This window comes from Abramis brama (genome assembly GCF_963993115.1).
Source record: "Abramis brama genome assembly, chromosome: 20".
Classification (NCBI taxonomy): Eukaryota; Metazoa; Chordata; class Actinopteri; order Cypriniformes; family Leuciscidae; genus Abramis; species Abramis brama.
The window spans coordinates 33,102,247-33,128,108 of NC_139982.1; the positions used below are offsets into that span (position 1 = coordinate 33,102,247).

At 41.3% G+C, this 25,862-nt stretch overlaps 1 protein-coding gene across 1 annotated transcript in view; it reads left to right on the top strand.

Moving 5' to 3' along the window:
• The first annotated feature begins 6,612 nt into the window (after nt 1-6,612).
• The window catches only part of LOC311071413 (uncharacterized protein), a 30,754-nt gene continuing 11,504 nt past the window's right edge, over nt 6,613-25,862 (top strand). Inside the window, exon 1 of the mRNA XM_084095820.1 lies at nt 6,613-7,039. Within this exon, the coding sequence (XP_083951946.1) occupies nt 6,904-7,039 (136 nt within the window). The 5' untranslated portion in view covers nt 6,613-6,903. The remainder of the gene's footprint in view (nt 7,040-25,862) is intronic.

The window sequence follows — 25,862 nt, forward strand, 5'->3', positions numbered from 1 at the left end:
AGCGCTACGCTACTCCCCTCCTCAGGGTGAAGAACATGCCACAGCTTCAGGCACCTAAGGAGGCTGTGCTAGCTAATCTCCGCAGTACAGAGAGGCGCCTGCTGCGAGACCCTCAAAGAGCAGAAGCATACTGTGCAGAGATTGGGAAGCTAGAAAAGGCGGGCTATGCAGTTAAAGTGTCAGAAGAGGAGCTGAGCAAAGCAGCCGAGTCCTGGTTCATCCCACATCACATGGTGAGCCATAACGGAAAGAACAGGATTGTGTTCAACTGTTCCTTCATGTATAAGGGAAAAAACTAGGGATCGACCGATATGGATTTTTTAGTGCCGATGCCGATACAGATTTTTTTTCATCAGCCTTAGCCGATGACCGATACGGGCTGCCGATTTTCTTGGGCCGATATTTGGAGCCGATACTGCTTTTGCTCACTCAATTTAAATCATAAAAATGACACAATGATGATAACAAATGTTACTAGTCTCAATTTAAAAAAGGAACATTTATTGAACTTAAAAAACAATATTTGACATATTAAAAACATGTGAGGTAGAACAAGTAAAAAAAAGTTCAGTGCTAAAAATACTGAAAATAAATATTTAAGCATAATTCAAATTCTTTAAGTAAATTCTGAAAATAAATATTTAAGCATGAATAAAATAATTACACTATTGCACACAGTAGCAACAAGCAAGCAGCATAATAAACGTCTGTCATTGCTATGCAGCCATGAACTGCACTCTCCATGATGACGAGGAAGTAAGGATTCATTTATTTCTAGCCCTTTACGACTACATATATTTATGGAGATGAGAAATAAAAACCCGCCCTGTCCAGCTATGATCAGCTGTTCGGCCGAGCTTTCGATGTTGTCGTATGAAAACTTGAGATGTTTTTATCTCGATGCGGCGCGGACGCGCTTGGAAAAAACGAGCGCGTCGCTTCCATTATGAAGCGCGCCTACATTTGAAATAACGAACTTGAGCGCGCAAAAGACGCGATATGTGAACAGGCCCTAAAAAGTTTAGATGTTTTCATCTCACCACGGCATAGGAGCGCCTGGACAAACGAGCGCGCTGTGTCGCAACCGCGTCGCTTCTTTTATGAGCACACGTCCAAACCTCAGCCAGGTGGTCGCTGAATAAAACTCCCACAAATATCACGGAACAACGTCGGCATTATTTAATCCTATGACCAGTGTTCGTAACAGCTGCCGTATGCATATGGACAGCCTCAAACTTAGCTATTTGCAGCTCCCTAAATACAATGACAAGCAGTTTTATAGATGAGGCATTCGCGTTTTCCATTTGGACCCACAAACTTGCTTAGTTGCACGCACATATAGAGCAACGTGTTTCCACTTTTTAAGTGTATGGCAATATTTCAGCTAAGTCAAACAGTTAAAAGATGCTTTGAAAGTTTAAAACTTGCCATTGTCTTGAAGAGGCTTCCAGCACTCTGCTAGTGTGGGAGGGGCAGTGCATGAGCTGCACGTGAACTGCAGTGTCTCCAGCAACACAGAGCTGCCTGCGGACGCCTGTCTGTAAATTATGCCGGGAAAAAACTATCGGCGAACGCAGCAGCCGCGTATCGGCCGATGCCGATACACGTAAAACCCGCAAATATCGGCCCGATTTATCGGCCGACCGATATATCGGTCGATCACTAGAAAAAACATCAATGAGCTGCTGTTGCCTGGGCCCACCTTAAGTTCCAGTCTACTGGGTGTACTGCTGCGCTTCAGAGAACATGCAATTGCTGTCAGCAGTGATATCAAAGGCATGTTTCATCAAGTGAGGCTGCTCCCAGAGGACAAGCCCTTGCTGCGCTTCCTGTGGCGAGACCTGAATACAGAGGAACCACCCAGCATCTACACATGGCAAGTCCTTCCATTTGGCACCACTTGTAGCCCCTGATGTGCAACTTTTGCGCTGCAGAAACATGTGTTTGACCACAGTCAGCCAGGTGAAGATGTTCGAGTGTCGATAGAACGATCCTTTTATGTGGACAACTGTCTGCAAAGCCTCCCATCTGTTGAAGAAGCCCATCACCTAGTCGACAAACTGACCTCACTGTTGGCTACAGGTGGATTTGAGTTACGCCAGTGGGCCAGTAACAACCCTGAGGTCATCAGTCACCTGCCCAAAGAAGCAAGATCTGAGAGCAGTGAGTTGTGGCTCAACGAGTCAGGCACTGACCCACAGGAGCTCGCCCTGGGACTCCGCTGGCTCTGCAATTCAGACACCTTAAGGTATAAATACCGTATGCTGGACCAACCCACACCCACCATGCGAAACATATACAGAGTCCTGGCACGCCTGTTTGACCCCCTGGGATTTATAGTCCCCTTTACTACGCGGGCCAAGGTCCTGGTGCAGCACTTGTGGGACAAACAGAGAGACTGGGATGACCCGTCACTGCCTGAGGATGTGCTGCAGCCATGGCTGATGTGGGAGGAAGAATTGCAGCATCTCTCCCAGATTCTACTGCCTCGATGCTATGTGAGCCCTGAGATGAACACTTCAGACCTCCAGAGAGACCTACACATCTTTGCTGATGCGTCAGAGAAGGCATATGGCTCGGTGGCCTATCTGCGGACGGAGAGCTCACACGGCCGTGCGGAAGTGTCATTCCTGGCTGCTAGATCCAGAGTGGCCCCGAAGAAGCAGCAATCAATACCAAGACTAGAACTGTGTGCTGCCCTGACAGCTGCACAGTTAGCTGCACTACTTCAAAGAGAGCTGACTGTGAATATCCGCAATGTTATATGCTGGACAGACTCCACAACAGTACTTACATGGCTTCAGTCCGACTCCTGTCGGTACAAGGTATTCGTGGAAACACGGATAGCTGAAATCCAGGAGCTGACTGAGGTCCAGGCCTGGAGATATGTGGATTCTGTCAACAATCCAGCTGATGATATAACGCGGGGAAAAACACTGCTGGAACTGGCTGGTAAGAACAGATGGAGTCAGGGCCCTGCTTTCCTACAACAGTCGCCTGAAGTCTGGCCTACACAGCCAGCCACAGAGGTGACAGAGAATTCTGCTGAGCTGCAAAAACCCATTATCTGCTGTCTCACTACAAGCATACAGACTTCTCTGCTACCAAATGTTGATCAGTTTTCCTCGTTCAGAGCGCTGACAGAGGCGGTTGCACAATCCAGCCCTGTGTCATCAGGGAGCCCCGTCAGTCTTTCTGCTGATGACTATCGAGAAGCAGAGAGAGAAGTATTGAGACGAGCCCAGCAGGACAGCTTTGCTGAGGAGTTCAGCCTCTTGAGTACCGGTAAGCCAGTAGCTGCCACCAGTAGGCTGATCTCCCTAGCACCAGAGTATTACAAGACTGTGAGACTCATCCGGGTTGGAGGAAGGCTCCGCCGCAGTGACCAGCTAGAGCCCGATTCTATTCACCCAGTGGTTCTGGACCATCGGCATAAAGTGACCCAGCTCATCATCCAGGACATGGACAATAGCCTTCGCCATCCAGGATCAGAGCGCCTTTTTGCAGAGCTGCGGCGAAAATATTGGATTCTGCATGGTCGTGAAGCTGTTAAGCGCCACCAGCACTCCTGTCTGGACTGCCAGAGATGGAGAGCTTCTCCAATAGTGCCCAAGATGGCAGACCTCCCACAGTCCAGACTACGGCTGCTGAAGCCCCCGTTCTTCTCTACAGGCATGGACTGTTTCGGGCCTTTCACAGTGAAGGTTGGCCGTCGCCATGAGAAGAGATGGGGCATACTATTTAAATGCCTGACAACGCGCGCTGTGCACGTAGATGTTCTTTCCAGTATGGACTCAGATTCCTTTCTGATGGCCCTCCGCCGTTTCATTGCACGAAGGGGTAAGCCAGCAGAGCTCCGGTCCGACCAGGGCACTAATTTTAAGGGAGGTGAAAGAGAACTCCAGGAGGCCTTCAGGTCATTACACCCCACACTCCAGGCTCATCTGGCTAAACACCAGTTTAGGTTTCAGTTTAACCCCCCAAGCGCACCACACTTTGGAGGAGTCTGGGAAAGGGAAGTGAGGTCTGTTAAAGCTGCACTGTATGCCACCATCCAATCACAGACTGTCCCCGAAGAGGTCCTGCGGACAGTACTTATTGAAGTGGAGGGGATTTTAAATTCCAAACCACTGGGTTACGTGTCAACAGACGTGGCTGATGCTGACCCAGTGACCCCCAACTTGCTCCTCATGGGGCGGCTCGACCCCTCTTTACCACAGGCTGTGTATGCTGAGTCTGAGCTCCTGAGTCGCCGCCGCTGGAGACATACTCAGGTGCTGGCTGACCAGTTTTGGTCCCACTTTATACGACACTACCTCCCGACTCTTCAGACTCGCTCCAAGTGGCACAAGGACCCTGCACAGCTGCAAACTGGAACCATAGTGATGGTAGTGGACCCACAGCTGCCAAGAGCCCAGTGGCCTTTAGGTCATGTCACTGAGGTTATTCCAGGAACTGATGGGAGAGTCAGGACTGCAGTAGTCAAAGTCAAGGACAAAATCTACACGAGGCCTGTTGCTCGCCTTGTAGCTCTACCTGCCATACCAGACACTGATACGGTCAGTCCTTCTTAGAGTGGCAAATATAGTGTAACAAATTTGGGGGCGGCTGTGACGAAGGACGACCTTTTTCAGGCAGATAAAACTGGCTGCTTGAGAATCAGCCAATCAGGAGCGTCACTGCGCTATGTGGTTTGCGGGAGCAGACAGTTTCAGTTTCAGTTTCGGAAACGTTTGGAAGATAGCGCTGGCATCGAAAGACTGTGCAGTTTATATTTATATTTATATTTATATTTATATAGATAATCTAAGATAGTGTTGCTGTACTTATTTACGAGTTCCAAGTATTGTGTGCGTGCAACTACCAAACCACACACACCTTTAAACCTTTATTTCAATAAAACTCGTAAACGGAACATCTTGTCTGCATTCTAATCGATGCCCCTTGGTGGTTACAACCTTTTAAAGACCAGTCAAATTATACAGTCCTTTCCCATCACCAAAACACAAATGATCATTAAAAAGTATTTTATTCTTGCAAGAAGGCTCAGTTGCCACACAGAAGTCACCAGTACAGTCTGTGAAACAAGTGCGACGATGGGAGGGAGGGCAGAGGAGTCTTTATACTGCTTTCAAGGTCTTCTGCTAACAAGCCCTTATCTAAACAAGGAGAGGCTTCCCTACTAGTTTTCTGATACTGCTGAGTTTATTCTTACAAACTCACAAGTTCTAAATTGGGCGACCTCTGACCCTAGAAGTCAGAAGTCCTTTCTCAATTTGCCTCCTCCTGATGTCCCACCTGTTTCCCAGTGTTTAAACACACACACACATTAGTCATATGTTGGCAGACCACCTACAGTCCAGGAAAGAGTCATTTCAATGTCTTACTGAAAGTAAATGAAAATCAATACTGTAAATCAATGAAAATCAAAATTTTCCATAACATCAATCAGCATTACTGTCCACGGAAATTACTATTTGTCTTTATATCCCAAATACACTTGAATTAGTGCTAAATATTAGCCAGAACTCTAAAATCTCAGTTGGTGTGCCCTCAGTTGGTATGCTCCACTCAAAACTGTTAGTCTGTCACTAATCTGACACAGATTTGCTGTAATAATAGATACAACGTAATCTACGTAAGGTTAATAATTTCAGAGTAAGTCAGAATAAATCCAAATGTAACAATTTATTATTAGTCAGGTAAATGTATCATGCCAATTACATAATAAATTCAAAGATAATCAATACAATAACATTAAATGCTCAGGGATAAAGAGTAAAAGATCTACACCTGACTCATAATGCTGAGTGTCTGAAATATATTCATATCTTATCATATATATCATATCGATATTAAAGATATTTAGAGAGATTTATTCATCTGACTAGTCATTTGAGAATCATTGAAAAATGTGGTAATGTGCAAATGTGTATTATGAGAAAACCGTTTTTTGACCTTTGATGCATGTCTCCTGTTGTAGGAGACTCCACAACAACATTAAGCATAATAGGGCACTTTATCAAACATCTATAACAGACCATGAATAACCTCGATTATTCCCACAGCAATATTACGGATGTGTTAAATATAACTGTATAATATATAGGTCTGACCCGAATTGGTGAATCAAAATCAATTCCGATTTAAATCTCACTTTATTTTGTTTTCATGTAAACGTTCGGATTCATCGATCGGAATGAATTCAGTGCGATTGAAACAAAAGGTGTGCATGCAGCAAACATGGCCATTGTTTGTATAATTGCTAAACCTCGTCTTCTGCTTGCAAAGTCTCACTCTCACACGCTATTCTCTGCCTCTGCTCTGCGCTTATCTGCAGTGTCGTCATCGTCAAACTGCTGCCGCATGAGGAGCACGATAGGAACGTTCCACTATTCATGATTGGGGGGGGGGGGGGATGTAATAATGACGTTGAAATCTTAATGGTTATAGACAGGCCATACAATATATGATATAAAACTAATAAGTAATATATGATTTATATAGGCTTATTGGTATTTGTCACCCTAAGCGGCTGCTTACCTCTCTTATTGGTTAAGTCCCCCCCTCCCCCTCTCCCCCTCTCCCCCCTCTCTCCCCTCTCTCCCTCACACACACACACACACACAGGCTTTGAAACCGCTGCACTTCATCTTAGAATAAACATACCGTTATTTCTTTCGTTGATGTGGACGCAAATTTATGTTATAATTAGCCTATTTGTATAGTTATCGTGTGGTGTGTGAACGAGATTTAATTAAAGGGGAAGGAGTCTGAAACAGTGGGCGGTGGCTGTACATGATAATACACGAGCGTTTAAACGGAGAAAGTGAAGCTACTGTGCATCAGTGCAGTTACTACTACATCCAGAGGTAATTTAGTAAAGGTTCGAGCACATTCAACATGAGTTTCCAGATCTTTTTTTCAGACGAGAGAGACGGACGCAAGAGAATAAGAGTTTCTGTGGCGAATTCAGAAGAGGAGTTCAGGAACACCACAGTGCAGGAGTTAAAGAGAAAACTCGTTCCTGAAGACCAACGTAAGTCCAACACTTCAGTCTTCTGTGTACATTAGCTAACATATGTGAAGTAGACTATATTGATGTTACCCAGAGGTGGAAGTAACGAATTACAACTACTCACGTTACTGTAATTAAGTCGTTTTTTTGGGTACTTGTACTTTTTTGAGTATATTTTTAAAGCTGTAATTTTACTTGTACTCAAGTACATATTAAACTAAGTAATCTACTTCGCTACTTGTAAAATCACATTTCGTTACTGAGTACAATTTGAATTGATATTCAAATCTTTGACTGGCATTTCGGTAGCCAATAAAAATATTCGATCGTAAACGGACCAATAAAACCCCTGATATTTGGACTGAATTAAAGCCGCCGCAGTCGCAGCAGGTTTTGAAGAGCTGATCATAAGTGAAGAAGACGAGGAGCTCAAAGTGATTAATGGCTGGAATGAAAGTTTGGAGAAACAACAATCTACATAGTAGTATTGTCAAAATATCTATATTTTGATACATATCAATACTGAAATATCTGTCAATACTCATTTTGGCCAATACACCGATACGATACCAGCTGCGCGTTCTCATTCTCTCATCTCAACGATAGCGAGTTTGACACACCCGCCTCCTCTCAGCGCGGGATTGCAGGTAGGCCTATTACGCATAATTTTATTAATACCTGCAAGTTTCTATGGCATATTTTAATGGTAAATATCACAAGTGCAATATTATAACGCTAGGGCACATTCATGTTATTGCAGAAAACTGGACGCGAGCTCTCAAATATACGAATGAACTGGACTCGGATATTGAGTGTGCGCTCTCGGACTGTGTCATATCATGTGCAATCGCGAATCTCTCCAAGTGGTTCTCACTGCAGACTCAAATGACGTCCAGCTCCAATCTCTCCATGCTCTTGAATTAAACGTTGTCAAAAGTTATGAAAAATCTGGTCTTTTTTGCAAATTAAATTCAGCTTGAAATAAAGCTTCCTTGTGCTGTATGTGAGCTATTGCAACAGTTAACGTTACCCTATTGTAAAGACAAATACACTGAGTGAGTAAATATTTAAGTTAGATTATTGTAATGGTTATAGGTCAATGTTTAAATATGTAAACAAAAGAGATTTAAATTAAAATCTCACCATATAAAGTGGACGTGTCTCTTGAGAAGACTTGAATTAAACTTTCCCATTAAAATAGATTACTGTTACAATGAGTGTTGTGCTTTTCGATGCTTGAAAATAATGATTGCCTTGACAAAATGGATGGACAAAAATGTAGATATTAAAATATTTAGTTTGTGGTAGTTTTCCCGATGGTATTAAAAATTATAGGCTAGGCCTACTGAATACTGACATAGCCTATTTCAAGGTGTCATATTGAAGTTAGAAATTCCAGTATCATGACCACTAATGTCCTTCGACAATAGGGTAAAAACGTGTTAAAAGTAGCTATTTTTTACATAAATCTATGATTTGGTTGAATATTTATTGGTAATACATTAACTATCGCCAGTTAAAAAGTAACTAGTAACTAGTACTCTGAGTAGTTTTTGAGAAGAGTAATTTGTACTTTTACTTAAGTACTTTTTTGACACCAGTACTTTTACTTGTAATTGAGTATTATTTCAGCAATGTAACGGTACTTGTACTTGAGTACAAATTTTCAGTACTCTTTCCACCTCTGATGTTACCCAGATAGCAAAATATGTCTGGCCCACCCCTGGGCCTCATCCTTGCTTCAATTCTGGCCAAGTTCTGGCTGGCTCCCCGGCCCAAAACTGCCCCACACACTGAACACGGACTTAAACAACTTCCTCTGGCCCAGATGTGGCCCACACCCTGTACAATGACTCTCATTTAAGATATGGCGCAGGTCTGGCCCAGGCACTGTAAAGCCCAGGACATTTTATAAAAGCAACCAAGAAAAAGGCTGAGAAAAAAACAGAGAAAAATGCAGTTCTGTTAGGATCAGTGTATGTAATACAGTGAGCTTGATATTTATGTTCCTTACCACCACTAGCGGCGCCAGGATTTTGATTGTAGGTGGGCCTCCAGAAAACTGGATGGGCCAGTTAAAATAAGCCAAAAAAAAAAAAAAAAAACGGGTTCCCCTTCATCTCCGTTCGCGGTCTTCGTACTGGAGTAAAGGGTTTAGGCTAGTAGCATAGTGGTGGTGTTGTCGCTAAGTCAAAATACCAAGGAGTTGTTGCGTAATTTATTTACATGCAGGTCTATCTGTTGTGTTTTATCTGCTCATTTAAATTATACATGTTGCAAGTAATTCCAAATCTAGGCAAATGGAAGAGTGGGACAGAAGGAGGAAGTTGTATGTTATATTCTTTCTATTCATGATTTGACGAGCTGCACATGACCACATAGCACGTAGTTGTATGCATCAAGGGATTTGTACGCTCTAATCATTTCTCTTGTATACACACTTGCTTGAATAAGATAATTATGGCTATATATCAGGCCATACAATTGCTGGCCACTTCTTGTCATCCACAATCCAAAGATCGTGTATTGCGTAGGGATCCAGCAAGATCTCACCATTGCTGAGAGTATGTTTTATGTAATCTTTTTGTGGCGTAGTTTTTCACCTATATTTAACAGCGCTTCGTCAGAAGTACAAATACAACAGCCGTTTTTTAAATCCTATCCAATGGTTGAAAGGAAAGGAGTAAACACGGTCACTAGTAGGTTGTGACGGCTGTCAATCAAAATGTGGAGCGGTGTATTCGTTCCATGTGTTTCCTGTCAGTAAACAAATAGATAATTTGGTAAATTTAAATTTAACAGAATTGATCAACTTGTTGCCTGCTGTGGTTGTTTTAATTCACATCCTTTCTAAAAAATATGAACGTTTTTGGTTTAATATATTCTTAATATATAAGACTGTCAATGATCTAATTTCATGTTTTATATTTTATTTGTTCATTGTTTATTTTGTTGGGTTTTAGTTGGAGTTGGTCAGAACTGTTTAAAATAATGATAATAATAATAATAATAAATTTTATATATATATATATATATATATATGCGCATGATGCCTGCTGCCTTTGGGCTCAGTGATGTTGAATTTAAATGACATGTAAAATAAAGACATGTTATGTTACATATGTAATGGTGTTTTCTGGAAGGAAAGGAACTAAAGAACAAAGAATTTTTATCAGCTGAACGGCAGAATACAAATGTTTTTATTAAATTAGATAAACATTATATAACAGTTTCAGGTTATGTTTTGGTGTTGGTAACATGTCCCACATTGTCCCACACAAACTTATAATCGTCCCACATTTGGTTTGTTTGATGGTGGTCACCCTAATTACATTACTAACTTAGTCTAACATGATAATTCATACATACATCACAGTATGTCCGGATTTTGATTCGTAAACAGTTGGACGTTTTACATAATGTTATATTAATATGAAACACAAACAAACAGATCCAACTCTGAAATTGCAGTTTATTATTGAGTCAACAAGAAATTACAAACAATCGCACGTCAAATTGCATTTAACGTGCAAAATCTACGTTAATCTCGGCATAACAGCTAGCGGTTTTCTGCCTCCTGGATGCGCGCGCATCCGGTATTGTTTGTATACAAGAAACCCGTGTATGCGTAGTTGGCATAGGTTTAAAAAAAAAAAAAAAAACTTAAACCGGATTGTTTTTGTTGCTTTTTTTAATACAATTACAATTTCATTTAATTTATTGTTTAATAAAATTATAAGCCTATTATTTTTAGTTTATTAACAGCAACAACAGCTGTAAAGATTAAGTTGACGATCGGCATCTCCGTATAGTGAACGTGTCTATAGAGAGAAATGCATGTCACGGGGTGACGTGAAGCGGAACTATTTTTTTGCCCAATGTTGTTTCCCTGTGGGAACGATTTCAATGTAACATACTGGGTGTTTCTCAAAACCAAGAATGCAAAGAACGGACTTGTGTTCTTGGGGAGAACGCTCTTGCTAGTTGTTCTTGGAAGAATGAACTCACAAGGTGACGAGCACACAGAACGCCGCTGACAGTTTGAGATGATGTGTTCTTGCTGGTATTGCGCAATAACACCCCCGCACAGACGCCGTCTGCAGTGCCCAAACATAACGAGAATTATTGACGATAACAGCCAGGCTTTATCGCCCAAGCCTACCCCTCAGCTCAAGGGATTACTCTACAACTGTACACTATGTAATGTATATTCATAACAATAAAGCTACCTATGCTGGAGATTCTCACTTCCGAAAACGTTTGAGCGCATTTTCGAAAAATGCCAATATTTGAAATCTACACAGTTGATTTCTCGCATCAAATGTTCTCAGAAGTGAATTTAGTGATGAAATAGCGTACGAAATTGTAGAAAAACGACTTGCTGTATTGACCTCTCGTTCCTGGAATGCCGAAATGAATGCTGGGATATTTCTGCCGTCAAGTTCACACAAGTTACCAACCTATGCATCCTCGGTAAAATGGGCGTGTCAAGAACACTTCCGGGATTTTTAACCGTTCTTGCCAAAATGCAAACTTGTGTATTGGGACGGTACTTGGGCAGCGACTGATGACGTTTCACAAGTCCACAAGAACGCAAGTACAGACAAGAACGCATATTGAGAAACGGCCAGTGTCTATGAGTAAATGGGGAAATGAGCATCAGCTGTGTAACGAGCGGCGATTGAGCCGCGAGAGAGACGTGTATTCGCGAGGGGGATTATAAAAGGACCTGTTTGTGTGGAGAGAGGGGTCACACAGAGTGGGGAGAGACTGCACACTAGGAGCAGAGCCGTAGAAAGAGAGAGTTGCGACAACGGAAGTTCGAAATGCTTAGTTGTCACGTGATTCGCGTAGACCTCAGATAGTTCCAGGAAGTGCTTCAGCGCCAATTCAAATCGATGGAGTTAGAGAGCAGAACTTTGATTTTTGGTAGTTTGTAGTCAATAAATTAATTGATTTACAATATTTATATAATACACTGATATGTGAATGTAGTATGTGTTTGTAGTTACAGTAATGTTATTTTTAAAAGATAAAAATCTGCTAGTATTTAATGTTTATAGTGGTCAACCAGCGTTGCCTGCCGTTTGTTAACATATTTCTGGCTAACGTTACCTTGGTTAAAAACCATGTTGCAGTTGTTTTGAAGTATTTCAAGTATTTCATTTAGGTTTGCGTTTAAAGTTTGTGTAGAGAGAATGGTGTCGTCTTAGCGGCCCCTAATTTAATAACAAATGATCATTCCAACGGAAGCGAATCAATGAACATTAACTTTAGCTGGAAAATAACTTTATTAAAGAACCGCTATAAAGCCAAAACAATCTCTGTTACCATTAATTATACGGTGTATCTCTGTAAAGCTGCTTTGAAACAATCTACATTGTTAAAAGCGCTATATAAATGAAGATGACTTGACTTGACTGTTTTTTTGTTCTTAAACTAGAATGTTATTTATCACGTAATGTTCACGTTTCACAAGGACAGAGACTTGCAGGTAGCAGGTGATTGTCTTAAATCCATTGCAAACAAGTAAAATGTAGAATTTATTAAATGAAATTTCATTAATCTTAATGTTTACAATGCTTATGCACCATATGCACTTATTACTGTATAAATGAATACATAATATTTTAATGTATATTATTACATTTTCAAACAAAACATGATTATACACACACAAATTATTTCATTAGTGTCCATGTGCATTATTTACTTTTAACATAATTTGATACATTCATGACCTACATTTCTTTAATCTATAAAATCTATTTATTTGGTTATTTTATTATAGTAATTACAGTATACATGATAAATAATGCATCGTCCAGAGGAGCCTTAATGATGAGTGAAAAGGGTTGTAGATCTCTCAAATACTGGTAAAAACTGCTTTCAAGTATGGGTAGGTTGGTACACTTTCCATGTCAGGTGAATTTAAACACTAGAAATGTTTAATATACATTACATCAGTTTTAATATATATATATATATATATATATATATATATATATATATATATATATATACTTTTGCATTGATTTAGCGCAATGGGATTTATAAATGTCTAATAAACTGCACGTCAAGCGTGTTGTCTGTCATTTCCTCTGTGTTGTTCTTGTGGTGTCTGACACAGAGAGGAGAAAATATGCTGAAACTGAAGGTGAGGGTACAGCGTCAGTGCAGGGAGTCTTCATGATCCACTGAATCCCTTTGAGCTTCTTGTGTTGAAAGAGATAAAGGAGACAAAAACGGGACAAATTATATACACTAGTAGTATATATTACATGTTGTGGTATTTAGTATTATTCCCCATTTAGTCAAGTGTGATTTGTTTTTTAAAATGGCTTGCTGATTTTAAGCATTGTTTTAATCTCACAAATAAACTTCACATCAATCCAAAAATCAGCTGAGCTGAAACATAATATAGACAGCCTAATAGTCAACAGAAACACAATGTCTAAAAAACTCCGCCCATACGTTTTTGTTACTCAAAAATGCAATCTAAAATAAGGATTTTTTTGTTGTTGTTGTTATTGCGCATTTAATGGGGGAATGAAACGGATATTCTCATTTTATCACTTCCACATATCACACTCCCCAATGTTATATTTAACCCCTGTTTAGAAGCCTTTCCCTCTTATTACACAACAAAGGATAAAACTGCATTAAAAGAACGGGTTTAACCATTAATAGGCTGTTCGTGGTTTATGCGCTACTAACTTTATCCAATGGCCTATCTTTTATCTGATAACGTCCCCTAAAACTACTAATTTAGAGAGCAATAATCAACTAGCATGCTTTAATACAAGTTAATTTAATTCAGATGTACTGATAATATACAATCGTATTCTTTAAACGTCTTGCCTTTTATAAAAGTCCATCACAAACGGTCTGTTCTACCGCGCTGCTGCTACTTCCTGGGAACTATTGAGAGGCTCCACGAGCCGCCATTGCTGTAAAAAAAAGCGTTCTATTGTACTCAATGGAGTTGTCACAACTCTCTCTCTCTATGGCTCTGACTAGGAGGAAGGAGCCTTAAATCAGCGGGTTTTGATGGATCTGGATTCATAAAGAGAGATAATGCTAACAGAGGAAGAGAGGCAGTGGATCTATGTTACTTCATCAAGCAGTTAAGTGTCATCTGTAATTCTTATTAGGAAACCTAATGCCTTCAGTACCCGCTGTATACAACAGTTTACTTACCTCTGTCTGGCCGAAGAGGAACCGCTGTGTGAATTCCTTACCTCTGGTTGTCCGAAGGGGAATCGCTGTGTGAACTTCCCACGCAGCTTGACGGAGAGGCGGACCAGCCTGTGATAATCAGAGAATAGCCTATTTCTTTTCGTTTTAAATTGTTAAAAAAACATTTCAAGCTTTCTTAAGATATATTTCATGTCTGTGAGGCATACGCTGAGTTTCGTTAAATTATGAGATGCGCTCCTGTTCACGAGCAATGCAAGTGACCGCGTGGGCGCCTCCATGATTATATTGTCTCTGCTATAGCCTATTTGCTTCTTATTTATTAAATCCTGGCATTTGGTTGATAAAAAAATTATTAAAATTAAGATACAATTTATACAAAACGAAATTCACTTAAAAAAGGCTTTCTGCAAAACAAAAAGTGGTCAAAATCATGTCTGACCCACATCTCTCGATATATTGTGCAGCTATCTTATTCGTGCGGTTCACTTTTCATAATCAAGATGAAAAAATAACATTATGATATTTTAACAAATATGAAACTAAATGAGCTTATTTAATGGCTACAACATATAGTAGGCATACAGACTCTCTATTTGTACAAATTGCTGCACATTCATTTTATTCTGAATTTTGCACGCATAAGTTGAAAGGCATTTGTTTGTGCATGCATAGTAAAACATATCTGCAACCAGGGCCAGCGAGTGCACTTCTGCCGCTCTAGGCGAAAAACAATTGTGGGCTGGGCAATAGGGCTGGTCCGAATACCATTTTTTGAATATCGAATAACATCGAATATTCAAAGCTTCGGAGAGAGGGTGCTGAACATATTCTTCTCTCTAATAAAGGCAGGAATCTTTATGTGTCTGCAGTAGCGCGGGAAGGGGGGTGCTGTGAACTAACATAATATTGTAGGCTACTTTAAAAACGTGAAATAAAAATAAATAAATGGACAGCGTTTACTAACTCTCTTATGCCTAATGAAGTGAGTGTTCAAGCTACGGAGAAAATGAAATAAAGTTTTAATTTGTCATGCTTTGTTACGTTCAGAGCACGTGAGTGGAGAGCGCATTTCTGAATATTCCGCTCGCTCGCTCATTCCGCTCAGGGTCGCTTGCTCAACCCAGATTGGCCTGCTGGTTCGAAAATATGTGGAATAAGGGCTGCCTCCGACTAAAGTTTTTTTCTAATCGTCTAGTAGTTGTTCATTTAAGCCATTAGTGTACAAATCGCCCCTTTATATTAATTTTATTACTTAAATAGTCTATATACAGGATAATGAGCGTGTAGCCTGTACATAATATAGCCGCACTCAAGCGCACGGCCACACGCATAAAGATTGCCACAAAGAACCGGCAAAATTATGAATGTGTAAAAAATAGCAAGGAGACATTTAATTGTTTATTAATAAACTGGTGTTTTCTGTGATGCTGCAAAGATGGAGTTGGCGATGCAGACTCGCCATGAACGCCAGAGAGAAATGCATGTGAAATACACATTCCATATGGATTATATAATCAGAGAATCGCCTATTTCTTTTCGTTTTGAATATTTTCGTTTGAAAGTATACTTTTCAAGCTTTCTATAATAGATAGCCTATATTTCTAAAATCTGTGATGCACAAGCTGAGTTTCGGCGCCCTCCAGTTCACGTGCAATGCAAGTGATCGTGTCGGCGCCTTATTACATTGTCTGCTATATATTTGCGTCTTATTTATTAAATACAGGCAATTGGTTGATAAAACATTGATCAAAATACAATTTATACAAAACGAAAATCTTTAAAAATAGTCTTTCTACAAAACAAAACTCAATGAAGTGGTAAAAATCATGTCTTACCCACTCCATGTCTCCAGATATATTGCACATCTCATGATGTATCTTTATCTTTCTCATGCTGCATATGCTCACTTTCATAATCAACATTGATTAAATTAAAAAATAACATTAGCCTTTAATATTTAAACATAAATATGAAACTAAATGTTTTCTTTAATGGCTACAACACATACAGTACAGAGAAATTTCATGTCTTCTCGTTGGCCACAACATAATGACGTCACATATTTTCCAACCCAGCCCTCAGCCCCCCCTCCATGAAACAACTTCCAGCGCGCCTGTGTGTCTGTCTGTCTGTTTGCATTTTGATTATTTCGAGAACCGTTCATCCAATCGACTTCACAAGGGAGTGCAGTGTTGCATTTGGTGCAAATTGCAACATATATCAAGTTCACTGATAATTATGCGTTATTAATTATTATCTTAATGAATAATGTAACAAGGACAAAGCATGTAAACTGCGTTGTTTGTGTTAGAATGGAATGGATCGCAAATAGATCCGAATGAAGAAACGTACAAAACCATAGTAGAAAATGGGTGGGCCCGTACCTAAAATGGGTGGGCCTGCCCAATGGTAGCGCTGCGGCTGCTTACCACGTTCAAATAATGTGCATAAATTAATTCTAATGTATTGTGCATTCTTAGTCCATGTTAACTAATGTAGTTAACTTAAATTAACGTAGTAGTGTCACCAAACTGTCTGTAAAAAGTGTTGTGTCAGATTCCAAACAGTGCGTTCAACTTCAGTTTATGTTCACTTGTAAACATATAACATCCCCACTGCAGTAATATGTTACTACCATTTTAAGAACATTATACAGTGATATATACGCTTTAATATTTTTCTTTCACTCTAAAGTGCACCTGCTCTAATAAAGCAGATTACATTACATTCAAGAACACAAGATGTGCCAAAGACAGTGAATCAAGAACCTGCACTTATTTTGCAGCTTTTCTTATGTATCTATACCGCTTTTCCGTTTCGGAGTTCCCCACAGGAGTGTTAAAACCAGATAAATCTTATTTTTAATTTCAGATTGTAGTCTACATACAAGTTGTCTCCACGAGTGGGTTAGGGTTAACCCTAGGCTAACCCTAACCCTGACCCATTGCAGCAACAGTGTGGTGTTCAGTGTAGTTTGTAGCGACAATGCCTGACAGGCGGTCACATGCTGTTCCAATTAGTAATTCCTTGTCTTTAAAACACATCCTTCGTTGTCTTTTCAGACAACGGGTCTGTCCACGGCGTCGCTAAGTCTGCTTGGACATGTCAAAATTGCAATCTGTTGTTCCCAGAGGAACATTTTAGTCAAATGGACAATCCCTTGTAAAACCCCCAGTTCAGCATGGACTCCCTGTGACTTTACAACCTCGTGACATTTCACACAAACACACGCACACATTACACACACACACACACACGTGGGCTTTCAACCAGAAACCCACCACGAGATGCAACTGAGGCACATTGCCATATATGGACTTCCACATAGTAAAATTTCATTTTACCATTCATTACAAATTTATAATAGAGGTGTGGTTTGCTAGAGTAAAATCTTTAATTCCGAAGATTCATTGAAAGAAAATCACTCCATAGTGTCTTGTAACCCGAACCTGGTCATAAACTTTTATGACCTCAAGACGGCATCTCATCCAGTTCTTCTTGTAAAGCCAACATTCCAACACCTTAACATACATGAAACTCTTCAGAGAAAACTCCCTAAGATGTTTGATATGTATTCCTATGTTTCTCAAAGTGTCGTCGTTTGCCATAACGGAAACACTGACAATTTTATTGTGTGTTTAATCCAGCTTTATTTGTGTGTAATGAGGCATATGAACATAATGTTATGTGTGTCCAATATCTACCTGTAATTCTTGGTATCTGTCTGACCGTCCTGTTTTAATTCAACCAGTCCCGCACATAGTATTATCGTAAGATGTATTATTCTGTATGTATAATCTTAAGAGGAAATATTAATTATTTCGGTCAGAAGACATATGATACAAGGGGGCGTGTTTTTCTTCACACAAAGAAGACATCTTCCCGCCACAGATCAGAAGTTTTGATTCGCTCTGTCACAAAACAGGGCGTAAAACAGATGTCTGTTAAAAGGACGAGACCCCCACTTCTCGCTCTCTTCCCTCTCTGGCTCTTCTCTTCCTTCTTCGATCTCCCTCTTCTCTCATCGATCCCGCTTGACCTCCTCCTCCTCCTTCTCCACGTGCAGCGCAGCGCTGCTCCGGTTGGACAGGCCATCGCCTCGGCCTCTGGGACACATGGCCCGCGTCATTTAAAAGCCTGCCGTCTTAGAAACCAAGATTTCTAGCCTCTTCCGCACGGAAGACGAACTTTCTCGGTAATGTACATCCAGTGAGCCTTTAAACTTCGCGGCACCTGAAGACGCAACAGAAACAGGACACCATCCGCGCTGTCCTGCCAGTTTCAGCATCACCCGAACAAAAGACAAAATCGCAAGTATATTGAGTTGATAAAACTGCTTTCCAGGTTGTCTCGTGAATTTAGGTTTTCTGTATGTAATTATTATTTTCCCCTTCTCTGCCTTTTATTTCTTTCTTTCATTTCATGTTATCCTGATCACGTATTTTCTTGTTTGGTTAAATGTGTGTTTGTTTATTGTTTGCATTTTTACGTACGTTTATATTCGTAGCTCATATAATCTCTAGTTATGCATTTATTAAAATTCATAAATACTTTTCACTGTCTCCGTGTTTGAAAACCCACCATTCTAAAGTCACTGAAACAAAAGATCTTAAGCTACAAGCTCGATATTAGACTACATTCAGTAGTTTTAATTAATAAACTCAGAAGGTTCGATGTCCGTGGCCAGGAGATCAAACTTTCTTGGAGTTTGTAAAGAGATACCCCTTCTTAACTGTGATAATCTCACCGTTATTCGCTGGACGAATAACGATTAGATCAGTTACAGAACGAGTTAATCTCGATAATTGATAAATTAAGTGTACATGCGACTTATGAATTATGACCATGAGTCATAAATATTAATATTCCCAAGATTCCCCATATTCTTGAGCTAATTCATATTTACCCAGAGTCGTATTCGTTACATGTTTGGTGGAATAATTTTAGGCAGTTTCAAACTTTATTTGATGGGCAAATTCAGTTTCAGTTGAATGTGTATTATTGGTTTAATAATTGTAAGCTATACGCGCGTTTTGAATTGTGAGTTAAGTCGCTAAGGCGAACTCACCCAGCTGATGGTATAGGCACAAAGCCAGCTCAGCTCTGTAAAAATCTGCAGTTCATGATATTACAATTGTCTCTGTACATGTAATATGATTTAAACCGACTAAATGAAGACGAAGGATCTTTTTTTAGGACGAAGACGTAAATCTGATCTGAGCAGTGCGTCAGTTTCAGTCGTAGTAGGCCTTATGATACGTTAACGATAAACTCCTGGTCAGAAATTGGCGTCGCGATCCAATTTTGTACACCTAATGCATTATCATAAAGTGCTATTTTGATTAATGTTTATGGGAGATGAGCAGAGGCATAATTCCTGCTCATAGCTGTTTTGATGCCTGTCGTGCTCACAGCTTAAGTAAATAGATGTTTTAATCCCTGTTTGCTCACAGTTTCTAATAATTGAACAGAAGATAATTCCTGTTCATAGCTGGAACAGAAGAATAATACCTGTTCACAGCTGTAGTAATCACAGATGTTTTAATTCCTGTGTACTCACAGTTTAAGTAAATAGATGTTTAATCCCTGTTTGCTCACAGTTTCTATAAAACAGAAGTCCTAATTCCTGTTTTTATTGTAAACCGTTTCATATATAATGTGTAATTTAATAGATGTGTAATTCCTATTAGTCACATGTTATGAAACTCGTGTAATTTTTCCGCATGCAACAGAGCGCGAAATACTCGTGATTTCCACAGATAAAAAAATCTGCTGTCTAAATTGCTGAATCATGCACCGACACTAGAGGGCAGCCTCTAGAGGTGTGGCAGTGCTCAAATTACGCGCCCCCCACCGACGTCATCCTGCGTGAGCGTCGCCTCCCACTGACGTCAGCCTGCGCGAGCGCAACTACGCCATCTCGTGGCGTTATAAGATAATACCTGCTTTCAATTTCTTTTTCTCTCTCTGCATTCATTTTCTCTTCTTTTCCCCGATCATAGAATGAACGGTCGAACTCTCAAATACTTACCTGCATTCAAAGCTTAGCTTATGCTGATATTATTTGGAGTTAGACAATTCTCTTTTCTGTTTTTGATTGTCACACTTTAAGAAAAAAAAAAACTTTTCCGAATTAAAGCTTAGACTTGATTCACTCAGTTCATTGATAGTCCCAGCCTGCATTGAAGGGTCTCATTGCTAACCTTTTCGTTTGATTATTTCAATACTAATAACTTCAGTGTTATTGTAAGGATTATAGGAAGTCATTCTGAATTTCAGTTTTAATTATTATTGATACTTCACTGTTATCATTCTAATTTTCTTTCCTTCCTTATTTTTATTATTTTGGACCTCTCCTTGAACGCTTAGTTGAATTTCAATTCAAACTAGTTTGAATTTTGATTTAAAATTGTGTCTAATCCACCAGGTCGACCACTGAGAGGACATACGCCCTCACCCTTGTGGCACAAATCCACTGCCGGGGCCTATTCCTCTGCCTGCGTCTCAAGCCTGTGTTGTTATTCACATTTTATTTCATTGATAATTTTCTTTTTCCTCTTCCCTCTCTTCTCCAGTCTCTCCAAAAGGGGGGGGGGGGGGGGTTATTCTGATAAATCACCATCAGTTATCATAATTTCCTTTTTGTTGTATCACTATTTTAGTAAAGCCTTTGCCTCTGACTCCTGCATACATATTTACCCAATTTGATGAAACCAGAAAGCCTTAATTCACATTAAGTCCAACCTCTTAATCCCTTATTGTGTATCTATGGGCAGGACTCAGTCAGTGCACTGTGGTGATTGAGACGTCATCACTGGTTTCCACCTGGATGACCTCTATTCACCCCAGGTAACTAAAATTTGATAGAACCCATCCACTTATTATGAACCACAGAATACTAGATATTCCTCCTGGTGTATTTTAAGTGTTTGGGCCCACCTTTTTCTCTCTAAGACACACCTCCTTTCGAGGTCCTGTCCCGATAACTCTAGCAGTATTAATAGGCTTAGGCCTCTTTAATTTTTTTTTTACTTTACTATATAACACTCTCCGTGTTATTGTTTGTGACATTTCATTGCAGACCAATTCACTTCCTTGTGTTGTGTTTCCCTTTTTCTTCCCTACCTCTAACTTTGTCTATTCTGTTGTGATTTGTTTCTCTCATTTCACGTACATACAGAACCTAAGAGAGACCCCAGGAAAGCTGAATAATAGAGTAAACAATCCAAGCGGGCGTCATAGACGACCCCCAGGCTACCGCCTGTCAAAATCTCTATTGTGGGTTTAGCCATACCCACGAAATTGGCTCCGCTAACTGTCGGCATCAGTTAGCCCCGAAATTCTCATAAACGGCCTAGCCCGTATGAGTATAGCTCATTTTGACCCTAAAACAAACTTGCATTTTTGTCTCTTTTTGTGTGTGCTGTGCTTCTCTCGCCAACAGTAAGCCGAGATGTCGAGCTCACCCTGTCCTGCAGTCCGCTGGGACGACCTTGAGGCATGGCTGAGAGACATAACAAAGACCGTGCTGCCCCAGGACCCACATTGCTCGAGCCAAGAGCAACGGGACACAGACCTGAGCCAGTTCGAGTCCCATGATCCAGCCCAGACATACAGCCACGAGCAGCTGTCCAAAATCTTCGGAAACCTCGCACTCAAACTCGTCGCCAGGGCCCGGGACAGCGAAAGGAGCAACGCCGACCTGCAGCAAAAGACAGCCGCACTACAGCTCCAGGCCACAGAGGCCCTGGAGGACCGAGCACACACACAGAGCCGTCTAGACCAGCTACCCTTCCCGACCAAGGAAGAGGACGCCACAGACACAAAGCTCCAGAAAGAAGTAGAAAGACTTCGAAATGCCCTGCAAGATCTGCACCTCGACACAGACCAAAGAGAACAGTTGGAGAGAGAAACCAGAAAAGAACTCAACGAAAGGCTCCAACGGGCTGAAGCCCTCCTTGAGAAAGCAAAGACTAGAATTCATCAGCTCGCTCAGCAGAGACACGAGCTCCAAGATGAACTTGACACTGTTCATGCAGAACTAAAACATGCTTACAGATTGCAGAGTGTCTGGAACGGAGAAACACACATCACAGAGTTTCTCCCGGCCAGCCACCCCAACCCTGTCAGCCAAACATCAAAAGCTGAAGGGGGCGGAGCTGAAAAGGGTCAGAATCCTCTCCAGACGGATTGGGCCCCCAGCAACAGCTCTCCTCCCAAAAGCCTTGACAAGCTGGCCAGAAACATTCCTACGTTTGCCGGAGACCACAGTGTTTATGCGTACCTTCAAGACATTGATTTTCACCTGCAAACTGTCGCTAACGTGACAGCTTGGGACAAGTTCTACTTGTTACGAACCACCGCAAATAGAGATGTGCGTAAGTTTCTGGATCGCCAACCAGATCCGGTCAAAGCAGATTACAAGCAACTGCGACAAGCTTTGATCCGTGAATTCTCTGACCCAGAATCAGACCAAGGGTTTATCACGGCCTTTGACGTCAAACAGGCCCGATGTGAACACCCACACTCCTATTATGACCGACTCCGACAAACGTTCTTCGGAGCAACCAACTCCCCAGGTATGGAAGAGGATGTGACTTTCAGAACGTTGTTTCTGCGAAATCTACATAGCACCGTGAGTAAACATCTCGATGTGCTCGTCTGCCCACGAACCATGTCTACTCGACAACTCAGAGACTTAGCCCACAAGGCTTACACCAAGCAAAGGGCTATAGATGAAAAGACTGTAGAAACGCACACAATTTACTCCGTCTCCGAGCACTGCTCAGAGCCAGACAGCAGATTGCAGCACGACTGTGACGGTGCTCATCCAGAGCGTCGGACCGAACGCTCAGAAAGATTCTGGAACCAGCATCACTCGCCGTCCAGAACTCCAAGCCCAGACCGTCGAAACTGCAACCTCTCTCCCCAGAACACTGGTGAGCCAGAGTCTTCTTACACAACAGATGAAGACAGTGCAGCCACGTCTGACACCGACACAGAAAATGAACACTGACACCTGCTGCTTCAAGGTCATCTCTGACCTGCAGCTGTGCAACCAGACCAATGTCTGCGCCACATACCTACCACCATCACGATTGCAGTGACTACACAGCACAAACGAACTTTACCAACTACACTGCACGCCTCAGAGCCGCTTACACTACCTCCGCTGTGTACAAAGAAGGTCATGCGGGCCTCTGATGAACAGACCTTTCCTATGCCAACAATGATGCCCCAACGCCACTCATGAGACATCGAAGCATGTGGCATACCAACCTCAGCGAAGCAACAAGACTGTCCTAGCCAACCAAGGACATCCATCGCTGAAGTTTTTCCTCCCTTTCTCTCTCTCTCCCTTTTGCCTCTAACAGGATGCTGTGGTGGTTCGCGAGAAAGCAGCCACAATCGGACATCACCAGATCCGGCATCCGGCATCGCATTAAGAGAGAACACCAGCCCGACTCCTGATCACCAAGGCAGGACTCACACCCAGGAAGTCTAACACTGTGATGGGCATCTCCACGGTCACCGACCACGCCCCGACACTCGTCTTGGCTTTCATTTTGTACCAGACTCAACACGACGTGAGCACACACAGCCAAGCTCACCAAGCCGTGTCTGGCGATTTCCTACGAACCCTGGAAAAAGGGGGGGGGGGGTCCCACACCATCGACCCCCTCAACCTCACTTGAGCTGAATGACCCACCTGCCATCCATTGTGCCTATTTGTTGTTCGATGAAGTCCATCTCCAAGTCTTCATCAAACACAAAGGGGGAATGTAGCGACAATGCCTGACAGGCGGTCACATGCTGTTCCAATTAGTAATTCCTTGTCTTTAAAACACATCCTTCGTTGTCTTTTCAGACAACGGGTCTGTCCACGGCGTCGCTAAGTCTGCTTGGACATGTCAAAATTGCAATCTGTTGTTCCCAGAGGAACATTTTAGTCAAATGGACAATCCCTTGTAAAACCCCCAGTTCAGCATGGACTCCCTGTGACTTTACAACCTCGTGACATTTCACACAAACACACGCACACATTACACACACACACACACACGTGGGCTTTCAACCAGAAACCCACCACGAGATGCAACTGAGGCACATTGCCATATATGGACTTCCACATAGTAAAATTTCATTTTACCATTCATTACAAATTTATAATAGAGGTGTGGTTTGCTAGAGTAAAATCTTTAATTCCGAAGATTCATTGAAAGAAAATCACTCCATAGTGTCTTGTAACCCGAACCTGGTCATAAACTTTTATGACCTCAAGACGGCATCTCATCCAGTTCTTCTTGTAAAGCCAACATTCCAACACCTTAACATACATGAAACTCTTCAGAGAAAACTCCCTAAGATGTTTGATATGTATTCCTATGTTTCTCAAAGTGTCGTCGTTTGCCATAACGGAAACACTGACAATTTTATTGTGTGTTTAATCCAGCTTTATTTGTGTGTAATGAGGCATATGAACATAATGTTATGTGTGTCCAATATCTACCTGTAATTCTTGGTATCTGTCTGACCGTCCTGTTTTAATTCAACCAGTCCCGCACATAGTATTATCGTAAGATGTATTATTCTGTATGTATAATCTTAAGAGGAAATATTAATTATTTCGGTCAGAAGACATATGATACAAGGGGGCGTGTTTTTCTTCACACAAAGAAGACATCTTCCCGCCACAGATCAGAAGTTTTGATTCGCTCTGTCACAAAACAGGGCGTAAAACAGATGTCTGTTAAAAGGACGAGACCCCCACTTCTCGCTCTCTTCCCTCTCTGGCTCTTCTCTTCCTTCTTCGATCTCCCTCTTCTCTCATCGATCCCGCTTGACCTCCTCCTCCTCCTTCTCCACGTGCAGCGCAGCGCTGCTCCGGTTGGACAGGCCATCGCCTCGGCCTCTGGGACACATGGCCCGCGTCATTTAAAAGCCTGCCGTCTTAGAAACCAAGATTTCTAGCCTCTTCCGCACGGAAGACGAACTTTCTCGGTAATGTACATCCAGTGAGCCTTTAAACTTCGCGGCACCTGAAGACGCAACAGAAACAGGACACCATCCGCGCTGTCCTGCCAGTTTCAGCATCACCCGAACAAAAGACAAAATCGCAAGTATATTGAGTTGATAAAACTGCTTTCCAGGTTGTCTCGTGAATTTAGGTTTTCTGTATGTAATTATTATTTTCCCCTTCTCTGCCTTTTATTTCTTTCTTTCATTTCATGTTATCCTGATCACGTATTTTCTTGTTTGGTTAAATGTGTGTTTGTTTATTGTTTGCATTTTTACGTACGTTTATATTCGTAGCTCATATAATCTCTAGTTATGCATTTATTAAAATTCATAAATACTTTTCACTGTCTCCGTGTTTGAAAACCCACCATTCTAAAGTCACTGAAACAAAAGATCTTAAGCTACAAGCTCGATATTAGACTACATTCAGTAGTTTTAATTAATAAACTCAGAAGGTTCGATGTCCGTGGCCAGGAGATCAAACTTTCTTGGAGTTTGTAAAGAGATACCCCTTCTTAACTGTGATAATCTCACCGTTATTCGCTGGACGAATAACGATTAGATCAGTTACAGAACGAGTTAATCTCGATAATTGATAAATTAAGTGTACATGCGACTTATGAAT